At 37.9% G+C, this 22,640-nt stretch overlaps 1 protein-coding gene across 4 annotated transcripts; it reads right to left on the reverse strand.

The window, feature by feature from the left end:
* Window positions 1-2,587: 2,587 nt before the first annotated feature.
* On the reverse strand, window positions 2,588-22,213 carry GUSB (glucuronidase beta). 4 transcript variants are annotated; one of them, XR_011921469.1, is made up of 15 exons: window positions 21,940-22,213; window positions 17,971-18,159; window positions 16,899-17,080; window positions 16,485-16,627; window positions 15,589-15,776; window positions 14,681-14,833; window positions 14,213-14,391; window positions 13,251-13,397; window positions 10,586-10,670; window positions 9,619-9,795; window positions 8,660-8,795; window positions 7,787-7,922; window positions 6,291-6,498; window positions 5,902-6,190; window positions 2,588-3,526 (listed from the first exon to the last, which is right to left on the reverse strand). XR_011921469.1 is itself a non-coding variant. In XM_072416109.1 (13 exons), exons 1-13 carry the CDS (start codon window positions 22,141-22,143, stop codon window positions 3,421-3,423), a joined length of 2,025 nt encoding a protein of 674 aa, XP_072272210.1. In that variant the 5' UTR covers window positions 22,144-22,213; the 3' UTR covers window positions 2,588-3,420. The 4 variants fall into 4 exon arrangements, 2 of the variants coding, with proteins under 2 accessions (XP_072272210.1, XP_072272227.1); XR_011921468.1 differs by lacking the exon at window positions 5,902-6,190; XM_072416109.1 differs by lacking the exons at window positions 5,902-6,190; window positions 6,291-6,498.
* Between the last annotated feature and the right edge of the window lie 427 nt (window positions 22,214-22,640).

Here is a 22,640-nt window from a genome sequence, read left to right on the forward strand (position 1 = left end):
GGCCAAGTGACTAGTATTTGTTCTTTGAAAGAAAGGCTTCCTTCTTGAAACCCTTCCACATGACCAAACTACTGGAGTTTTTATGTTTAGCGCAAAGAACTAACAGTGGTTTAACACAAATAAAAAAACTAACCTCTAAATTTAGCTGCAGTTTTGTGGTTTCTGTAACCTTCAATTCCTTGCTGACTTGGAAAATGATCTCACGTTACCTCTACAGAAATTCTGTGTTTGAAACCTAGTAGTGCATTTAGTCTTTGTTTCTCATAGTGCCTTTTGTTGGAATAAATAGATTTTTCCTACCAAAGACATGGCTGAATGGAAAAAAAAAATATTTGTATTTTCCAATATTTAGATCATTTCATCTTGTACATTTCTGGACTATACAATTGTGTTCACACTACTCATTGGCTAATTTGACACAGTTATCTAAAATCAGTTTGTGTATGTATAGGGAACCACACTGCTAACAATTACCTGGGTATATTTGGGGTTAAAATGATACATTTGTCACATGTAGATTTTAAGTTTTTTTTCCTTGAATTTAACCTGTCCTAAAAGTAATGTTGAGGCTGCTGAACTCCAGAAAATTCTGTCAGTTGGTAACTTTTGATGTCTAAGCAACTAGTATTTCCAGAATAAGAAAGGACTGTTTTGTTCCCCCTTCCTCAGGATAAGGTTTCCCTTTAGCAGCTCTTGAGAATGGTTGCTAGCTGTTCTCCAGACTTCATCCAGTTGTATTTCTATTGATTGAATTGCTGACGTGTGTTATTTCAGGGGTTGACTAGGCCTGTAAAGTATAAAAACACAATGATGGGCCTGCCCTACAATTACTATCCTTTCTGAGAGTTGAGCACTGCCAGACTTGGTGTCAAATAGCATTCATACCTGTGATATATTACATTTAGGGTGCCAATACAAGGATTGGTCAGTCTGTATAGGGGCAATGTCAAAATGCATGGTGTGCGGACACCCTTAGGGCTTGTTCACACAGATGGATGTGAGGTGGTTACAGGGTGTTTGCAGTGTCTACTAATGGTCAATCTACCTCCACCTTATGGCTGTTATTGAAACGAATGGAAAGTATTTGCAGTAAATTCCATGTTCGTGGCCACTACTTTTAGCACCTGGCCGTTGTCAGGTGTCTAAGACTATATAAAGGCTGTTTATTCTAACAAATGGGGGTTGGAACACACTTCTACTTTTGGTCTATTCAACCCTCTACCTTAAACAAATATCTCTGCCTAGCAACCTGAAGGACAAACATGGAGGCGGCTGTGTTTCCATTACGGCATGACTACAACTATCCTGTGAAGAAAGCTTTAGGATATTTGTTTTCTGTCCAGCATTGGTGGTTTACCAGATTTGGCTGTTTATGTGTATGCCTGAATCACAAGTGGCAAGCTGGGTATTTCATTATGTATGTGGGCACATTATCTGACTATAGTCTCCTATATAGTTTGCTTTGTTTAAGTCCCAAGTGTAACGTGTATGTTGGCCACATCTTGCATAAAATTCATTCTATTCTTACATTTAAAGCTTTTTGAAATGGCCCTGCTGATAATGAAACAGGATAAGACTCTTCCACTCTTCCGGTTTAAAAAAAACAGTCACAATATATCCACATTAGTTGAATATTTTTCAATCAGCAGCACAAATTATTTCAATATAATCTGTTCAGATATTAAGTATGCCTAGATTTAGGCTCTCCGAACTGGTGCTTCTTAACTTCCTTTTACAGTTACAATCATCTTCCATGGTTATATACTGACCTCTGTACAGACCTACAGCTACTAAACCTGGCATTTTTCCCTTTGTGTAGAATTGTTGCAAGCATGGCTGATTGCTAAGTGTCTTTTATGGTAAAGTTCTCTCAGAATGAACAATTGCTTTTTAACCCCCAGTAATCAAGCAGAAATGACCATGAGATCTCATAAGTGCTACAAAAGGCACTCTGGTAGATGTGTTGAGGCTCTGTTTCAACGAGTGTTTAAAAAAAAAAAGAACTTGATGTAAGACAGGTTTTTATGTTGCATATAATTTTGGTATAAAATAAATGTAGAAACCACACTCTGGTATAGATACTCTCCTTGTTACAAGCATGGATGAGACATATGTGGACAGTGAGAAGAAATAAAATACAAATGCTGTTATCTCACGGTGAATATATGGAAAGATCTGCAGTTACTATTTTACTTGGTTGGTTTCTACCAGTTCTAATCACCTCTATCCAAAAGGTTCCCATTACTTTATTTCTTTTACATCTTGATTGGTGTTTGTAACTTGGAGTAGCACATTGGTCCATGTGGATGGATCTTGGGTCCAGGCAGCATTCTGGTAGTGTAAGCCCAGTGAGTATTAGAAAGGTGGGTTGGGGTGTTATAAAGAAATATTGGTGTGGCAGTGCTGTATGAGACCACACTGAGGAGCACATGAAGCAAAGCTGGCAGCATGGCATAGTGACCACACCACAGTGAGAATTGTAGCAGAGGATGGATGGGGTATAAAACATCTGGCAGCCATACAAAGTTGTGCTGTGTGTGGTTAGAATGACTGCTGTGAAGGCAAATAATTACAATGTATAAAAATACACATATGATTTAAATATTTTAATTATATAGGTCAAAGGATTTTTTTAACATTCTATAGCCTTTGCCACATTAAATATATAACTTCTGTTAAGTCCTACAATTTTAGTGGCAAAGTTCCACCAATCTATAAAGAGGTAGCAAAGATTAAACACTGTATTAGCATATCATTAAATGTGTCTATCACTAGGAATATTGATAGAGGAACTATCGGTGTGAGGCTAAGGAAGGGCCTGGCTAGGTTTTCATGAATAAGGAAGGCACAGGTGAGTGGAAGCCAGTGCCAGGAACCATTCACATCAGTGGTGTTCAGAAGGCACAACATGTTCAACCAAGAAGAGCAAAGTATTGTCTTGGGTTTCCGCTACAAATAAATGCCATATAGGCTCAGCTTTGCCAAATTTACCAATTGTAAAGAATCAAAATGTGTCATGACAAAACTCCATTTCTGCTGCAACATTAGAATGGTCAGGTCCGATTTAGTGTACACAAATGGAAATTATACTTTGTGTTGAAAGGTCAGGCCTACTGGTAGTGGTGGAAGTTCGTATCTGCATCCAGAACATATTGGAGAATGACCATTACTTGACAGCCAGGTAATTATTTAGGGAGAGTTTTTCATCGGCAGCAACCTTTGTTTCCATCATAATGTTTCATTTTACATCATTTGCCACTTATGATTTCTTGCTTTTGTACATCTTCCAAATTCTGCAAGTTGGTTGTGGTAATCTATGCATTCTGTATTATCTTGTATCCTTGACACATGGATATATATATATATATATATATATATATATATAAAGGATCTGCCCAGTATTTAATGGACAAAGCTAAGTCAAGTGACAATTGGTCCAGTTGCTGGTTTGCCAGGACATCCAGTTGTTTGTCTCTTCTTACAATACAAGTCTTTACTGGAAGAATATCCCCAAATATTGGAGGAGCTAAGATGGAGATGACAAACAGTGGGGTCAGTTTTCATTTCTAACCAGTAAAACAATTTTGCGTTGGTTTGAGCTACAGCAGACATATATAATACTTTAATAGTTTTATGATCTACGCCAGCATATTGATTCAATGCATGTACATTCCTGACATTAGGCATCCATGTGTAGGAGCTATGTAATCTTGGCAGAACAAAAAGAAAAGGAAAATAGCAGGGTGGGGGAGAGTAAAAAGTTTATATTGCTGCAGGAGAGCATGGCCAGAGGTAAGTGTGCAATGATGTGTAAGTAGAATGCGCACTAAACAAGCGGATACAATGGGCCTGATTTATTAAAGCTCTCCAAGGCTGGAGAGAATATACTTTCATCAGCGAAGCAGGGTGATCCAGCAAATCTGAAATGTATCTGGCCCAGGACTCAAACCATTTGCTAGCAGAGAGCAAATTACTTTGAAGAAATCCATTTCAGGTTTTCTGGATCACCAAGATTCACTGATGAAAGTGTGTCCTCTCCAGGCTTGGAGAGCTTTATTAAATCAGGCCCAAAAAATGTGTGTTCTGAGTTGTGAATAAGTTGTGCAGTGCTGGGACTGCCTTGTGTGTGTGGAGAGAGTGGACAATCATACCACTCCTCCATCACCCCACCAGCACCATGCTTTTCTACTGGCACCAGAGGGATCGACTGCCAAAAAGATTAAGAAAATCCTTATATTTCCATACACGCAAATGCATTGGGAACACTGCACATTCTACTCCAAATCACAACATGAAGAAAAATGTATCAAAATTGTGTTATTCTTGGAATAAATGTGGACTTTAAATAGTGGTCATTCATTCTGTGAAAAAACAGGTGACATACACAGCCCTTATATAAAGAAAGAAGGCAACAAGTGTACATTCTGGGTATAGTAAATTTCTCTCTGAAATCTGAGTAAAATGGGTTGTGCCAGACATTGCTCAGAAGAACCACCATACTTTGATTAAAAAGTTGATTGGAGAAGGAAAAACAAAGATACACAGAAATCCATCTCAAATGCTTTAATCTGGCAACCAAAAAGAAGAAAGCTATCATTTCAATGGATAGAAGAATGGCCAAAATGGCAGACTCAGCCAATGATCAGCTCCAGGGAGATCAAAGAAGGTATAAAGTTACCTGTGAGTACTCTTACAATTAGAAGACGCCTATTTGAAGCCTAGCTATTGGCAAATTGTCCCCGCAAAGTTCCAATATTGAAAAAAGAAAAAAAATGGTCTGAAGAAGTTACAGTTTATCAAAGAACACAGTGACTGGTTTAAAAAGAGAAATGCAATACATTCTGTGGAGCAATGTAGGATTGTTCTTTTTGAGACTAGAGGTCAAATAACCCACCAAATACTGAATCCATACCACAGTACACTGAGAAGACAGTGAAGCATGGTGGCGTAATCATCATGATATTGGGATATTTCTCATTCTATGCTGTAGGGCCTATTTATTGCATACCAGGGATCATGAATCAATTTGAATACATCCAAATACTTGAAGAGGCCATGTTGCCTTATGCCAAAGAGGAAATGCCTATGAAATTTGTGTTTCAACAGGACAACGACCCTAAACACACCGGAGAAACGTCTTGGTTCCAGACCAACAAGATTGATGTTTACAGAGTGGCTAGCCCAATCCGTGGACCTTAACCTATTAGAAAACTTGTAGGGTGACATAAAAAAAGGCCGTTTCTGAGGTAAAACCAAAAAATGCAGAAAAATTGTGTAATGTAGTCCAATCATCCTGGGTTGAAACACCTGTTCACATGTTCCAGAAGTTGGTTGACTCCATGTAACACAAATGTGCAGCAGTTCTCAGAAACATCAATTTTATTACTTAAATATTAATTCAGTGATTCAAAGGAAAGCAAAATATTGAAACATTTTTCAGTTTACACAGCAAATGTTCGGGTTTCAAAAGAAGAATTATTTTGAACAGCCTGATATTCCCTTTTCTTCACTTTGTAAGGGAATAACACAAATTTGGTAAATGTTTCTTCATGTTTTGAATTGGAATAGAATGTGCAGTGTTTCCAATGCATTTACATGTATGTATTTTGAGCTTTATTCGCTTGTAATATTTACATACTGCTATTATTCTGAACACAACTGTAGGAGGGGGAAAATCCGTTGAGGACACAGACTAAAACTAATGGTTCTTGTTCATGTCCTGTACATATACAGGGGCAGGGTCCATGGGTACATTTGTGTTTTTAAGGTTACATTTACCCATAGTGGGACTAGAGGAGGCATAAACTTGACGTATTATGAATTGGTATTATGAAGGTATTTGGTACTTTCTCTAGTTCCACCTAGCTAGAAAAACAGAACTGTCTTACGCGGAGTACACACCTTCATCATAAGGGACGAACAGCCGTGCTGGTCTCAAGTGAGAATCTGATGTCTACAGCATTCATCCAATGTCGTTCATCAATCTGCTGTGGCAAATGCATGAACAATAATTGGGAATGAACATTATGTATGTCGATGGAAGAGAGCACAGCAGGGTCCCACTTGCATGTCCTCTCCTCTCCATAGAACAGAACAGTGTTGTGTGTACAGCATTCATTTGTTCATCTGTCACTTGAAACTATCAAAGATTGTTTCCAGCAACACAAATCTTGATATGTGAGAGTGGAGTCTGTAGGAGCAAAAGAGAAGGTAAAGTCCTTTTCTGAATTACCTAGTTGCGGGAAATGAGCATTTAACCCTTGCTTTGTGGGGTAATATTTTCTCCTTACCCATGCATTAGGTTTTATTCTGTTTCAAGGAACAGTTGTTTTTCCATCTTCTATTTTTTCTGCAACACGTTCTTGCTTCACACAGTACCAGAAATAAGGCCCACAAGGGCTGAAATCTGGACATGGGATTGCCTTACAACATTAAAAAGATCTAGGATTTTCTGCCCAGAGAATAGAAACCAAGTCAAGTTATGGAATGCTTGCAGGGCTGAAAAAAACAGATGGAAACTTTACTATAATAATCAGTGCTTCCAAATAAAGCAAGTTCTATCCAAACAATTTGAGTGTCCCTGGCAAAGGAAAGAAATCCAGTTCAAGCAGATTAGCAGTCTGAAAAGTATGTTGATACAGGGCCATAGCCAGCAGGCACAGACAGCAATGACAAATATGAAGAATAATTTTAGAAATAAAATGAGAAATTTTTTTTTCTAAATTGCTAATATTGAAATTGAAAGCTAGGGTTCCCACTATATCTAACTGCACAGCGGGTTTACTTTTATGCCTATTTTGGGATTGGTAGAAATTCCAGCCTGTATGCAAACAATGAACAATGAAGATATTTAGCTGCTCTGAGATGCTGTGTGGGCACAGTACAGGTGGGTAAATGTAGAGGAGAAATTACTTATTTTCTGGAATCACCATGAATACTTTAGGAGTGATTGTCCCATGCACAGCCAGGGGTCAGTGAAGTACCACAGAAGTAATTTTTTTGGGATATGTACACAGTATATGCTTGGTGTATTTAAGTAAAAAATCTTTTTTTTCAGATAACATTTGTTAAATGGTACTAAAAGAAAACAACCTTGCACATGTACTCTTCAGGGCTGTTATCCTTGTCCTTGCTTCAGCAATGACAGCCTTAATTTTGATGTTATAAAGTCCCTTTAGGCACCATAGTTTTTTTTTATAAATGTTTCTGCCATGCAAACATTACTATACAATAGCATGTTAACCCATCAGCACTGAAATGATCACTTTGTAAGAAAATAATTACAGTAATCATCAGAAAATTACTGAGAAAATGTATTTCAAGTAATTCAAATTACACAATTTCATTTCACACCATTTTATTTGTTCATTGATTGATCTCATTAAGTACAACAATCAGCAAAGCAACATCAGCACAAATCAAAAAAAGCTATTTTCTTCATTACACAAACATAAACAAGAACTCTGAAATACTAGTCTTCTAATAAATCCTTTCCATCAGAATAAAAAATATATATTGTATGTTGTGTGCTTTAGTAGTAATTATGTACATAATACATACTGCAAAGAATTGCACAGTGTGCAATTGTATACAATCAAGGCATTTCTGTAGCACAGTAACCGTTGTACTGTGGTTTGAAAGGCTGGGAAGTAACAGTTCAGCACTGCACCCCAGCTGGAGTAATTGTTGTGAACTCTGCTACAGCCATGCTGTAAGCAAGTCTATGGCAGGCTCTGGTGTAAACATCATGGAAGCACCAAATATAAAGAGGAAGCCAAATCAATACCTAGAATTTGGTTTGTAGCCATCAAAAGTTTCAGCGGCGAGCTTCCAATATCTGTCACGCAAAATGAAAGCTGCAGTCTTGGGTTGGCGCTGGCGGGTAAAGATGCCTTTTTTGTTGCCTATTACTCTTGTAACACCTGAGGTAGAAAAATAAAAAGATGCTGTAGAGAATGACAATAAATCACATTCTTACTGGCAACAATCCTTGTTTACCGGCATGTTAAAAGTGCAACAAATCTTACAAAAAATTGTATGGCCAGCACATTTTTTTTTTAATTATAAAACAGAAAATGTCATAGGAATTTAGGGTTTCTAGAAGTAAAGGTCAGATCAGGCAACTGCAGAAGTTAATATTTTCATCAAGCATAGCAAACTTTATTGTTATCCCCTGGCCCAGCATTATTGTGAAGGCGTAGTCCAGAACCTAGGCCTCCAGTTCTGCAGCAGTGTTTCCCACCTTTGTAAACTTGTCAAAATGCAAAATCAAGCCAAAGGTATAGAGAATACCAGGCAAAACTGTCGAAAACTTTATTTTTATAAAACCTAACCCTGAAGGATTCTTCCCCTGTCTCTCATATAGCCAAAGTGTCAGATTTAGGGGTTTGTTCCTACTAGTGTGGGGTGGTAATAGACATGTTTTCAGAATTCTGTGCTGGGCGACATCATCAGGGCCTAAATGAGCAGACCATCAGTCAGGCACCAAGATATAGATGTTACTTTTGTTTCCCTGTTTTTTTTTTTTCTTTAAAATGAACGTGATTTTGCTTAAAAGACCCAAAGGCAACATAAGTGTGTGTGTGTGTATTTGTTTAATGCAATGGCATATTTTTACCCCAGAGAAGATAATTTAGAAGAAACAACCAGTTCACCTTACCTTGTGCAGTCATGAAGTCTGCAAAGTTCCAGATAAGTTCTCCAATAACAAATGCTTTCCTCTTTTGGTCAAAAACAGAGTGGTAGTTCCTTAAGACCATTTCCTGGTATTCCTCTGAGAACATTATCGGAGGGTCCTACAAAAAAAATAAAAAAACAGATTTAGACACTCCAGGTACACTGTAGCCCTACCACAACACAGGAACACATGCATTGGGGTGATGGGGTGCCATTTATAGTTAAAAGCACCCCAGTGCACTTTGCTAAAATACCCATGATTACAGAAAACACAAACATGCTCACTTACTTGGGGGACCCAACGTCACTGCATAACAAGGTCAAACATGAAAAACTGTGGTTTTATTACAAGTTTTAGGGCAATAACCCCTAGAGATCCTGTTGCTGGCAAGAACTTACCAGAGTCAGTATCAGTAGATAGGGGTAAACAGTGTGGAAGAAATACTCCCATGTTTCCAAATGTCACATCCTTTCTGGCTGGATAGGCATTGGTGACTTACATTTTGTATGGTTTACAACAGCAAGGCAGTGAGTCCTCACTTCACCAATGACCAGTTCCACATTGAAGCTGGTAAGTTTTCTCTGCCTCTTCTAGCATTCCCACCAGAAGTTTTTATTTTATCTTCTAATTTGTACATTGTGCTGCTGCACATATACAGCTCATTGTTCAGTCATGGAAAAATTCTGTGCCAAGTTGAAGTAGATCCCATGAAGGTATGTAGGAGTTACTCCCTTCTTGGTCAACAAAGATAGCTGAAGGCACTAAACCCAAATGCAATGCTGAAGGGGGGTGGAGGGTGAATTGGTAGGTATGCAAAAATATGCTCATTATTGCTCCCCTCTGGGTGGCAGCAGCAAAGTTAAACCCGGTACATTCCAGATGATAGGATTTATAAACTCTTAATTTTATACAATTTAATTTAACCTTTAGGTTGTACTCACACTGTGGAAACCAGGAATGGTATCTGCTCCATATTCAGACTGGATTATTGGTTTCTGGTACATCTCATGCCACTTGTCAAACTGTGTATTAAGCTGGATCTGAATCACATCAAGATGACCTGGATCATGATACCAGGAGAAGTAGCTATTGACGCAGATCACATCCACATAAGGGGCCTGTGAAATATATCCACCATTCAGACATTTTGTTATTTCTAATATCAAATTATATATTGCAGTTCTTTTAAAGGGTCCAACGTTCTGTCTCTTTGGAAATATATGACACTAATCTAAATATCTTTTGAAACAAAACAAACTTTTAAATTAGGAAAAAGTGAATTTTAGTAAGAGTGATAAAATATACATTATTTGCAAATATGAAGCTTTAAAGTTTCAAAAAGAGAATGAAATTACAAACAAATATACACATTGTTAAATATTTGACTTGTTCTTTCCCTTATCAATAACATAGGGGAGGGTGTTCTGTATTTTACAGAGGTGAAAGGGGCTAGGCTGATAACACTGATTGCTATTTGAACAGAAAGCTCTAATCTCACTGGATTCATAGGCATGATATATTCTCTTTGAAAAGATATAACAATCCTTTCTTTTGCTGATTTTGCAGACCAAAGGGGAAATAAGAGACCTACATGCTTTAGAGATTACATACAACTCTCCGAAAGATAAGTGCGCTGCAGTGCTTGCAGTGACTCCAGATGACCACTAGAGGACAGTGTTTGGATTTTTATATGTAATCTGTTACCACCCCAAACACAGGAGTGATTAAACTTAGATGGAAGCAGTAACTGCCCAAATTAAATGTGTGACGGTGTTTCGGGTCACTGTAGTATTCTACAAAGAAATCCGGACTGGCTTCCATCACAGCATCATCACCCCGGTATGTTTTTTTCATGAAAGTACCACAGTAATTCTTCAAACAGTTAGTGGAGATTAAAGTTCAACGTACACCTTGATCCTTATCAAATCTGGCATTTGTCACATAAGTGACTGGTCTGGTGTGGTCCAGCTGTTTTGTGTGAGAGATCACTGTTCTGTGGAGAGAGAGGGAGAGGTACAGAGGTTATAAACAGGGACTGAAAAGGAGACAAATTATTTGGTAAAGAAACCCATAGCAGTTTTTAACACATACATTACATTTCCATTCAGCATGACAACATACATCAAAGGAATTGTGTGCATGTGTCTAGAGTTGTGCTTATTAGATTGCAGCCAGGCCCAGCAAAACCATCAGATGAGAGTATTTTCTATGGCAAGCCTCTGAGGCCAAGCATTGCTAAACTTTTCAGTAGTGATCAGAAAGGTAAAGTGAGATATAGCACAGATTTTCATGATCCATCTCCCTGAACCATAATTCCTTGAGACTAAAAAGGCAAAAAAAACAGCCATGAGGACCAGAGCCAGAATCGGTATATTTCCACAAACTTCAGGTACACAATAACTGCTCATTACTCCACAGACCAGGTCAAAACAAAACAAAGAAAGATAAAGTCACTGTTTCTGCCACCTTTAGCTGTGAAAACGATGTGTGATTTTGTAGAGAATGTTGAATATTTATGCAGAAAGGGTTTATTTCTGCACTACCCCTTCACTTTGATATTTCTAGATAATTTCAGGATATTTAGTTTCATGCACATCCTTAAAAAATGTAGTAGCATTGTTGTCATAACATTCTACATAGATTGAGAAAAATTAGGAAATTAGGTAATTTGTTCTCTAAACAGTCCTACACACAAAGGACTCCACTGCTTACATTACAAAATCAACTATACTCCTCTACAGGGATAAATACAGAGGAAATATGACAAAGTAATTAGCTCCCTACAGACAACTTACTCAAAGAAAAACTATTTACAATACTCCCAGGCATTCATTATCATCTCTATTACACATAACTGACACGGCACAAAGTGTTAACATGAGCTCTGGGGTTCTAAGGAAAAGAAATGTATCTCCACAAAATAAGTTTATGTTCAGATTAAAGGGCATCACATTGTGTACTGCTAGCTTCCATGTGGGGACAGGGACAGATCTGGATTGCTTTTGTGAAAGGCCCACAAAGGTGAATCCTTTAGATGCACTTTATGGTGATATTCAAAAGGACCAATTTTTAGGTAAAAGTGAAAAACGGAGAAGCTGCACAGCTGACCTCATGAAACAGTTAGTTACAGGGATAATTATATTTGTAATATTTCAGTAATCTATATTATTTTTAAAGCTCTATTAACATAAAACAAAATAATGTAAATAACTTTAATTACATTATTGTTCATGCTGCACAGCCACTCTTCTCCACAGAAGTACAGGAACATTCTGTAGGTCCAAGTTCTGACCACCAGTAAAGTAAGTAAGTAAATAGGACTGCTGTGATAGCAACAACCAACCTTAGACCCATGTATAATAAAAGTATTAATGAAATATAATTTTTGTACCTTTACATACACATTATTCACATAGGGTTATTGACCTAGAATAAATGTGCAACAAATGGAGTCAACCCCCTGATTCACACACTTTTTGTAGTTTGTTGAATCATAGCACTCATTTCAGTGGACCAGCATGAAAATTAGAAATTTCTAAGGATTCAGCAGTCATATAAATTGAATATTTTAAATCAATGATATAGACTACTATACTGTTTTGTTCCAGAGACTTTACAAATACTTTCATTCCCACAACAGGCTTTTTCAGGAGGAGGAGCTTGCATATTCTCCCTCTCTTTCTACCACATGGGAAAAATTAAGCACACCCTCTTTTAATTCTACGGTTTTATGAATCAGAACATAATTTATTTTGCCCATTAGCAGGTCTTAAAATTAGGTAAATGCAACCTCAGATAAATAGCAATGCATGACATATTACAACTTGTCATTATATAACAAAGACTAAGTCCATAAATGCTGAAGCAGTGTGTGAAAAATTATGTACTCCTGTACCACTTTATAGGATTTAAGAGGTTAAATAGTAGCCAGGTGGTGCTGATCAAAAGATTAACTGATCTTCAGCAAGAGTGACCACAACTTTGAAAGCAGAAGTTTTAGCAATGACTCATCTGGGGCATTTAGGTGCAGGTTAACACAATGTCAAGGAGGAAAGATATCAGCAATGACCTTAAAGAAGAAACTGTTGCTGCCCATCAATTTTGTAAGGGTTATAAAGTTATATAATTTATCACTCTACAATGAGAAAGGATATCCACAAACAAAAAAAAATTCAGAACAGTACAATCTTCCCAGGAGGGAATGTCCCAGCAAATTCACCTCAAGTTCAGACTGCACTGTCACATAAACTGCAAAAAATCCAAAAGCTGTATCTCAGACCCTACAGGCCACTGTTAGCATGTTAAATTTTGTGATGTTGCATATATAACACTGGACAAGTACGGCTTTTTTCAAAGAGTTGTGAGGAGAAAGCCTCTTCTCTCTAAAAAAACAACAACATAGCAGCACAGGTTAGGTTCTCAAAATTGCATCTGAACAAACTACAAGGTTTGCTTTAAACTTACACAGGGTACCTTGTAATTTAAAAAACAGTTAGGACTATTCTGATAAGCATAGTATAGTGTTTGAGATGTCCCTATTAAATTATATTATACATGGTAAATTCCAACTTACTTGAAATAATACCCTGCTTCCTTGAGTTCTGAGGATGGTTCATTAGCAACTGACCACATAACCACAGAAGGATGGTTTTTATCCCTGCGTACCAGCTCCTCCATGACAGTTAAATGATGTTCCAAAGAACGATTACCAAAGCTTGCACTGACAAGACACAGGACGGACATATTAATAACAGGAATAAACAATAGACACTGATCAGTATCTGAAATATGAACGGTCTCTATTGTCTCAAAACAAGCAGTCGGTTTTCAAAAATGACATGTAGAGAATGTGGTGATTTAATGGATGGTAATTGTGAAGTATAATGTGTGTTTTAGTCAGGGTATGAATAATCAGCACTTGGATATCACAAGAAAGACACACAGAGACCCTCTGTGACATCACCTAGAAAGGTGAACCTACATCATCTATTTTATTTGTGTATGGTTTTATTATTACATGCATTTCAGGCCTAACCAAAGCCAAACTTGAACAAGGCAATCATATTATATTATTGAGATGTAGTGTAATGTGCAAGTACATATGGCTCATGAAGCTATTCTGCTCACCACTTCAAATCTATACACTGTTTGTATTTAATTTACCCCGATTGCTTTTAGAATGTGCTTGGTAAAATGAGAAAATCCTTCTTGGTGATGAGAAAAAACCCTTCCTGGCAATTAAGTTCTAACAATATGAATTTATTAAGCAGCGTTTTTTTAAGCGTACATGTCCAGACCAGGTATTTATGCCTGGTATCAGAATGCATCAGGGTAACCTGACAATAGGTCTATGTTCTCATAGCAGGGGATATTTCATATTCACAATTATACAGTTATATTGTGGTCACCAAAGGGGTTTGATTAGCAGGTGCTCATTCTGATTGCTCCAGCATGCATGGATTATTGCTTATATACAAGCTATCACAAAAAACTACTAGAGAATAAAAATGTATATTAACATTTGGAACTTCTTACGCATATCTTATGCCCACTCCTGGACTTTCATCTATGACTACGATGCCATACTTATCACAAAGGTCCATAATTTCTTCTGCATAAGGGTAATGACTTGTCCGAAATGAGTTTGCGCCAAGCCACTTCAGCAGGTTAAAATCCTTAAGAACTGTTGGCCAGTCTAGTCCTTTGCCTCTGATCTGTTTAAATAATCATAACAGCAATAATATAGTACTGTTACATGCAAGCACATTATTCAATTTATCCAGAAGCACACTCAAAATCAGTGATTTGTGACTTTATAACAAACATGCAATAAAGAAACTATAGACTGACATAAATGTGTTTGTCATTATAGTAAATTTTAAGAATTTAATAACTTTAGAAAAACAGTGTAGCATTTTATTTCACGAATATCTATGAACACACAACAAAACATTCATTTTAAAGCTGTTTCTTTATCACACGAAATTAAAGTTTTAAACTTACATCATAATCTTCATGTTTGTTGACTCCATGGAAGTAGAAAGGTTTTCCATTAATGAGGAACTGCTGTCCTGAAACCTGAACGGTCCTTATCCCAACAGGCAAGGCATAGAAATCCTCACTTTGGCCACTCTCTGTATCTGCCTTCATCTTTACCTGAAAGTGAGCATAACATGTAAATATTCACTATGTGCCCAACTTGCTATGAAGAGAAGGTGAGTCAGCTCTTCCCAGGTTCATTATAAATCACCAAAACCACAAAAATGGAGATGGCATTAGACATCAGCATACATGTTTTTGAAATGTTCAAGTTGTGTGTCTTTGAAGAATTAATATTCCACCTTTAGTGTTCTTGCTTCAAGCTGACCACACATCCTACAATCTTTCATTTTAACAGTGTAAAACAATCTATTTATTATAAATCCCAGTTCCAGCTAAATGTTTTGTGATTATCAGCCTAGTTTTAAATTTAAATACAGAAAAAAAAGCCTTTGCTTGAATGTCTAGCTTCAGTCTGGACATGTTCTTTGCAGTATTTCCTTTCCACCATTGGATTTCCTCACTCATCCAGACTGAATAAAGACAAGTGTTATTCCACCCACCTCTTTTGGACCCAGGCTGTCATGGACCCACCTCTTGGGGTAGCATCATCATGAAGTCTGTCTTCTTACATCATTACATCTGTTCAGTGCAGCAGCAAAAACTGCCCCCTGCTGGCTTTTACAGTTTGATAACACATTTATTCAGGTATGCCCAAGACTGCATGACTGGTAGTCATGATCTAGAGGAATGTACAATTATACTGTAAATATGTGAACAACGTAAAGGAACTACTTCTCCAGGCTTATTAAGCTTTGCCATGGGCTGTATAAACACATTACTGGTTTGCAATTAGTATTGTTTTGGCTTACCTCGAGAGTGTATAAATATCCAGGCTGTTCACTCATTAGATAAGGCCACCAAAGATTTGCATTGGGTACTTTCAGTTGTCCCACAGCACCTAATCCTGTAGCTACCTCCTGTCCTTCCTGGGTACGCAGTGTAACAGCCACAGAATAGTATTCTGATCCACTAACTACAACGTCATAGTTAACCAAACCTAGAAAAAAAACAAAAAGTGCCTCGCAAGCTGTGTAACCATTTCAGCAGACTGCAAGAACGGCTTTCAGTCTGATCAAAAATTTACAGTACAGGTATTTATAAAACTTTCAGTATGCATACATTTTATTCAGGAAATAAACTGTCTCAGCCAAAACAGGTTACATTACATATGATTTAATGATATAATACGAGAGCTACTACTACTGTGTTCTTTTAAAAATGCTATCTGCCTGGCTGTTATGCTAATCCAAAGGCTTTTGTACTTTCTTTCTGTGACACCAATGTACTTACCAGGGTAGGTAGGTTAGGAATTCAGGTTTTTCTCTGAATTTGCCTATTGTAGTAGGTGGGAGTTTTTTTTATCACCCATATTTCTTTCAATAAAGGCATTTAAACTGGGAAAATAGATAGCCAGCAACAGTCTAGAGATTAATTTTGATGATTAAGGACTGCAAGACACGCTATAGGAGTTGAACAAAAACTTTGAACCATACTAAAAGAAATAACAAAGACTAAGGCAGGCTGCTAAAGACGTTGTTGGAGGATGGAACATGTTTCAAGAGACAGACATAGACTGGACACATTATATAAGCGTGTTAGAGATCAGTACAAATCAATATTTCACCATTTATTCTCTATAAAGCCCTTTAATCAGTGACACATTATAAAAAGCACAGCTGTGACACCCCAACCAGCTTCCACTCACCCATGTCAGCAATGATATCGGTGGTCACAACAATGTCATCAATATAGACTGACGGAGTAGTGTAAAGAACCACAGGGCGATGAATGCCAGCAAAGTTAAAGAAATCAAATTCAATGTTTTGGACAAAATATCCTTTGGGATACCTATGTTTAGAAAAAAAAATGATAATATTCAACCAACCATAGCATATGTGTTTAAACAAATATGGCTTTCAGATACTCTGTAAAGAGTCAGGGTTTCCTTCGGTAGATGCTAATCACTAATAACTTGATACAATTAACCAACAACTTACGTTTAGGTACATCTCTCTCTGAGCTTGTTTAATTTCCAAACAACTTTAATATACAGTAGTATTTTGGTTAACAACCAGAATACATTTTAAGAGAAGCTGTCTTTATAATGTAATATATTTACCTTGTAGTATCGTCCATGAACTGGATAGATCCAGGAGGTAAGGTATCAAATGTGAGAGTGTTATTCACAGCAATAGTAATGCGGCAGGGAAGTCCCATACTACCCTTCAAAAGTTTAGTTATGTTGGCTTCATATGGTAGGTGTCCTCCTTCATGTTGTGTTACCTGAACTCCATTCACCCACTGTAATCAATCACATTAAAAAGTATAACAAACAATGCTATCTCTGCACAAGAAAACAGTTAGAGAATATCTAGACCATATGAACCCATGGCTAAAGTGCTAGAGAAATGTTAACTGAAACAAGGATGGTATTATCTACCAAAAAATAGTATGGTTTCACTGAAGTTGCTAAAAAATTACCAAATGAGGCATCTACTGTGTTTAAAAATATACTGTAATATAATTCCTATATAAGCCATAAAATGTTTATGCATTTAAATCAGCAACTAGCCAGCTAGCTCTTTTTTTTTTCAGGTAAAAAAAATGACAGTCCGCTTCTTTTTTGAATGGAGTACACAGCAGGGAGATCTCCTTCTCTGCTTATCTGGCTCAGATATTCCCAGGACTGTAATAAGGTTCATGCACTAAATCAATCAATGTGGTTAAATACTAGCCAAAAGTTTTACAGGAGTACTGTGAATGCCCTTTGGTTCTTATACCGATCATGCAAAGATTCCCCTATTGAACAGAATGAGGTTACTGTGAGTACCTAATTGATTTATACAAATCAGGCAGAATAGCTCCTATTGTCTCAGAGTGCAGAGCAGTCATAGCTGGATCATGGAAAACACAGAGGTAAGTTTACCAAAATGCACTTCTTATAGTAAGTGGTCCTGTTGAACCTCAAGCCCTAAGTTACACTTTAGGGTTTCCCTTCCTTACTAAATACATTACCAAACTATTTTTACAGTATATAAAACTGGAGGAGTTCAGCAGAGTTAGCAGAACAAATGAATAGAGGTACCTAAATGAGTAGACTTGGGTCTTTTAACAAAAGCAGATGAACTTAGCCATGTATATTTTTACACATTAAATAGGCACTACTAGATGTTTAAGTCTGCTGTACTTACAACAATGGAGAAATAGTGGGCACTGCCAACACGAAGAACTACTCTTGAAGAGTCTTGGTCTTCCAGCCACCTACTAGGCAGCCAAACTTCCTTCTCGTACCAAACCCACCCAATAAAATCTCTTAAAGTGATGTCCTGAGTAATATCATTGTAACTGGCAGGTACCGGCATGTCTATAACAGGACCTGTCTGAAAGAAGATTAGAAAGGATACAGACATTACAAACAGTCATGATGGATAATAAAACAAGATCACATCAAATACAGTTTAGATTTAAAAAGAAACACTATTGTAAGCTTTAAATGGACGATCAGTTTGAATATAAACTATTTAGTCTTCTAAAACTGGGAGAGCTGCCTAGATACAAACTGGGCCTGATTTGTTAAAGCTCTCTTAGGCTGGAGAGGATACACTTTCATCAGTGAAGCTGGGTGATCCAGCAAACCTGGAATGACCTGGTCCAGTATTCAAGACATTTGCTAACAAATAGGAAATGACTTAAGAAATCCATTCCAGATTTGCTGGACCACTCAGCTTCACTGATGAAAGTGTATCCACTTCAGGCTTGGGGAGCTTTAATAAATCAGACCAATTATCTCAAACAACCAACATTCAAGTGATACATGATATATGCCCCACAACTGTATTCCTCTATTTCTCGACTAAAACATTATTTGTTACAATAGTTTATAGGCTTGATGTCACCCCCCAATAATGATGCATTTCTTGTGCCCATGTATTGCCTGAGTGTCTAGAAGATTATAGGGAGTTGAGTACACAATGTTATGAGTATCTGTTTCTGGCCTCAAGTTCTATTGTATTCAGCATGCCTCCTATATATGAACTCACTTTTATTTTTATTTTAACACAGCACTTGAAAAGTGATGAAACTGATTTGTAAATAGTTAACTCTAATTTAAAGCTGAACTATGGTCAGAATTCTTACATCTTTGCAACTCTATCACCCCACCTTGCATAAAGTAGTCAAATGATTCTACTACTCTAGTTGGAGCCCCATTTAAAACATTCCCCCTCACTTTCGGTTTCTATTTTTCCCCAAACAGGAAGTGCAGAAAAATCTGAAGCAAGCATACAATACAAAAGTGACAGTTTCTAGCTTTCTCCTACTTAACTTCAAAAAGGTATTTCACTCTAACGGTTAGGAGAGAAATCCCCTTAGTTCCCGTCCTGGGGAGAAAAGAGCTTTCAACTAACCTGACAGAAGTCCAAATTCTTTCCCAATGCAATTAAACAAACATTGCTACATATATACTTTAGCTTAACACTGTAATGTAGTTACTTTTGTAGTGAATAGAGATGCAAAAATGACTTTTGTGTACAAATAGCACTGACATTAAATTGAGCTGGTGAAAGTCTGTAGCTGCAGAGTTTTATGGCCAACTTTCAGTGCTATTTGCATCTCATTAGGTATCTCTGGTAGCAAACTCCTTATTGTCTTACCCAAACATCTCACACTAATGCACAATAACATCCAACTTCAACACTTCTTGTTTATGCTCCAATGAAAGTGCTTCCGAGTGTGAAGTTGAAGGTTGGTCACACATTTGGCAGTGTTAGAAATGTTCTAAAAGCTTTTATATTAAAAAGAATAGGAACTAAATGATCTGTAACAAATTTACATCAAATTTAATTGTGAATGATCACACAATTAGTGTAGTAGTGAAAATTAACCAAAAGGACCACATTGCAAATAATACATTTGCTTAAAACTGGGAAATGTTTTAAACTACGATATAATATTAAGGAAATTTAATATTGCATTTCAACTCCATGTAATCATGTTTCCTAAAATAAGAAAAACTGTTAAGAGTATAAAATCATTGCACAACTGCCTGGCTGCAGGGCTTGTAATACAAAGGCTTAGTGTTTTCAGTGTAGGCACAGGACTGGAATGCCTTCTTAGAACACTTTTAGAGCTCAGCACATTTCTTTATGAACCTTCAGTTTGGTGCACATCACAATCCATGTATCCTTCATTTTTACAGAAGAAAATTCTAGCTTCCCAGTAGTGACCATGTAGGTTATAGTAAGGGTTTGAATGGAACTAGAAAGAACTTTGCTAAGGTATTGTAGAGTAAAGCAGAACCTTCCACAATCATGACACATTGAAGGCGTGGGCACACTGCTCGTATACAATAATTTTATCTGTTTCTCTAAAACCTCATTATAGCACAGGTAGTGACTAAACCCTGTACAGACATCAGATTACTATTGCTGGTAATGATCTGTGACAGATGAAAGAACAAGTGCTGTACACACACAGATCTTGTGTTCTATGAAGGGGGAGGATGAGAAAGCTGCACTCTGCTGTGCTCTCCTTCATAGGAAAGTAAGGGAAAGTAAAGGGATTGTTTCCAAATGGTTGCTCAATAACTTACCAAGAAGGTTTGATGAACAACATCGGAGGACTTCTGCACACATGATAGACAAGAACAAGCGTACATCTTAGGCAACAATCATCTGGTGTGTATATGTACTGTGACACCAAGGCAAGATTGGAGGTGGAAGGGAGATATATTTGCCCAAGATTCCTCTCTTATGAGATATATTTGCTCAAGATTCCTCTTTTATGTGAGGTATATTTGCCTAAGATTCCTATGTGAAGTAGCAGGTGGAAGACTCTCACCTGGGAGATAATTAATGAAGAAGCACTGAGGGTGGGGATATAACATACAGCCAGGAGCTCAGTCAGCAGCTTAACTTGGAGAGACACAGATAGGGGTCTGTGCGGGCTCAGCCTAACTTGGAGGGACACAGACAGGGGTTTGTGTCAGTGCAGCTTGGCTTGGGGAGACACAGACAGGGGTTTGTGTCAGTGCAGCTTGGCTTGGGGAGACACAGACGGGTGGCCTATGTGGGTGACTGTCCTGGAGACACAGACAGATCTGGAGACACAGACAGTCGGTCTGTGAGGGAGCTCAACTGAGAGACTCCGAAAGTCAGTCTGGGTGAATGAACTCAAAAGTGAGTAGAAGGTTGCTGAAAGCTTGGTTTTGAGCTGACAGAGAGAAGCCCTCTAGCTGATAGACAGGGAAGTCTGATGTATAGTAAGTGCCCGACAGGCAAGGTTTTCGTTTGCTGTTTTGTTATTTTGTCTGCACCTTTTAATGGTGGTCAGCATAATATGTGGAATTTAGTATGTCAGCAGGAAATAAGAGGGTTTCCTGTAAACATGTCCAGGTCGATGTACATCTGGCTGATATGTTCATTACGGGACGAGAAATGATTTACGGACATGTAGGATGTGTGATCAGACCCACTAATGGTAACAATGTTTGCTGTGATTGGAGACTGAGATGGAGAAGATGCCACAGACAACAAATATCTGTACCAGAATACCAGAGCACCATGGGGTGGTAGAGCAAAGCTGAGATGTGCTGGTTCTGTGTATGTGATTCCTTCCTGACACGATCTGATCCTTCACAAGCTACAACCTTCATACTTCTGCTGCAAGCAAGAGAAACTGTGATTATAAGAGCTATTATTATTAACTAATATTAGAAATAGTTCTCAAGAGAACATGCACTTGGTTTCTTTAGACCATACCATGCCTGGTATTAGACTCCAGGGATGAGCGGCTGGATGACATATAGTAGTAGTCAGTAATGATTCCTATGTGACCCCTTACCAATATGACTTGTCTTAGTACATTAGATATATGTGAACAAAATACAATCACAAGGTGCTGCTATTTCCCATAAGGCTCTATACCCAGCACCCCATTCTGAGAAATGTATAGGGGGGGGGGGGGGTATTATTATTTACCCCATCTGCCTGGCTCTCAGCACACTTTCAGAAAGTCTGAATTTGTATAGCTCCAGGTTAGTATTGAAGCCATTGAAAGGATAGCCAGGGGCCTGGCATTTTCATAAAGGGATAAGAACCAACCTCCTTAATAAACTTAAGGCTATTCATAGAGGAGGTGACTGAACTAATGTAATGTCTTACCGTCCTCAGCGGACTTTTGTACCATTGCTTGGCAAATCCCTCGTCCCTGCCTGGAGAAGTGTCAGCCCGGAAACTCCACACGCCATTCAGCTCTTTGAGTTCTCTGGTAGGGGTCTCCCTGGGATATAGCATCCCCCCAGTCACAGCTTGTGTCAGGCCGGTGCTGACAAGTAGTAAGGTCAGACCGCTCCATAGTGCAGACATGACAGCAGCACCGCTTCCCCTTCCCTGACAGCTTCACACTGCTCTGCCCGGGCTCAGGGCTGGCAGTCACATGACCCGCTAGGTCACATGATGCGCGTACTGCTCATAGGAAACGTTCTGTTGTCTCACCTCACGTGACTGTGTGTGAAGCTTCGCTATGTCTGTTATGTGCGCTATATTACCTTTTGTTAAAGAAAATCTATATTATTTTATTATTATCTATGGAAGTGTAATGTAAGGAAAGAAGGTGTTTTATATTGTAAAATTAATCCTAATAAAATAAAAAAACTTGTTTTTTCCTGTCTGCAGCACCTTTGGGCTCCTTTAGTCTATGTTGTTGCATGTTGTGTTGGCTTCTGAATTAACTATAATGCAACATAACACATGATCATTCTGTACATGATGTATAGTTTGCAGATAGGTGCAATCGCCTAGAAGATTGAGAATGAATGGGAGCGCAATGCCCCACTTTTGGGTACGCCTTCTGCGCATGCCCG

Source organism: Pyxicephalus adspersus, chromosome 1 (genome assembly GCF_032062135.1).
Source record: "Pyxicephalus adspersus chromosome 1, UCB_Pads_2.0, whole genome shotgun sequence".
Classification (NCBI taxonomy): domain Eukaryota; kingdom Metazoa; phylum Chordata; class Amphibia; order Anura; family Pyxicephalidae; genus Pyxicephalus; species Pyxicephalus adspersus.

Excerpts from the sequence above, each read along its gene's own strand:
- GUSB (XM_072416109.1), bottom strand. The coding sequence starts at position 22,143 with ATGTCTGCACTATGGAGCGGTCTGACCTTACTACTTGTCAGCACCGGC. Across the intron at positions 17,081-17,970 it reads CCCACTATTTCTCCATTGTT|TGGGTGAATGGAGTTCAGGT; the intron begins GTAAGTACAGCA and ends GATTGATTACAG. Across the intron at positions 15,777-16,484 it reads CGATATCATTGCTGACATGG|GTTTGGTTAACTATGACGTT; the intron begins GTGAGTGGAAGC and ends TTTTTTTTCTAG.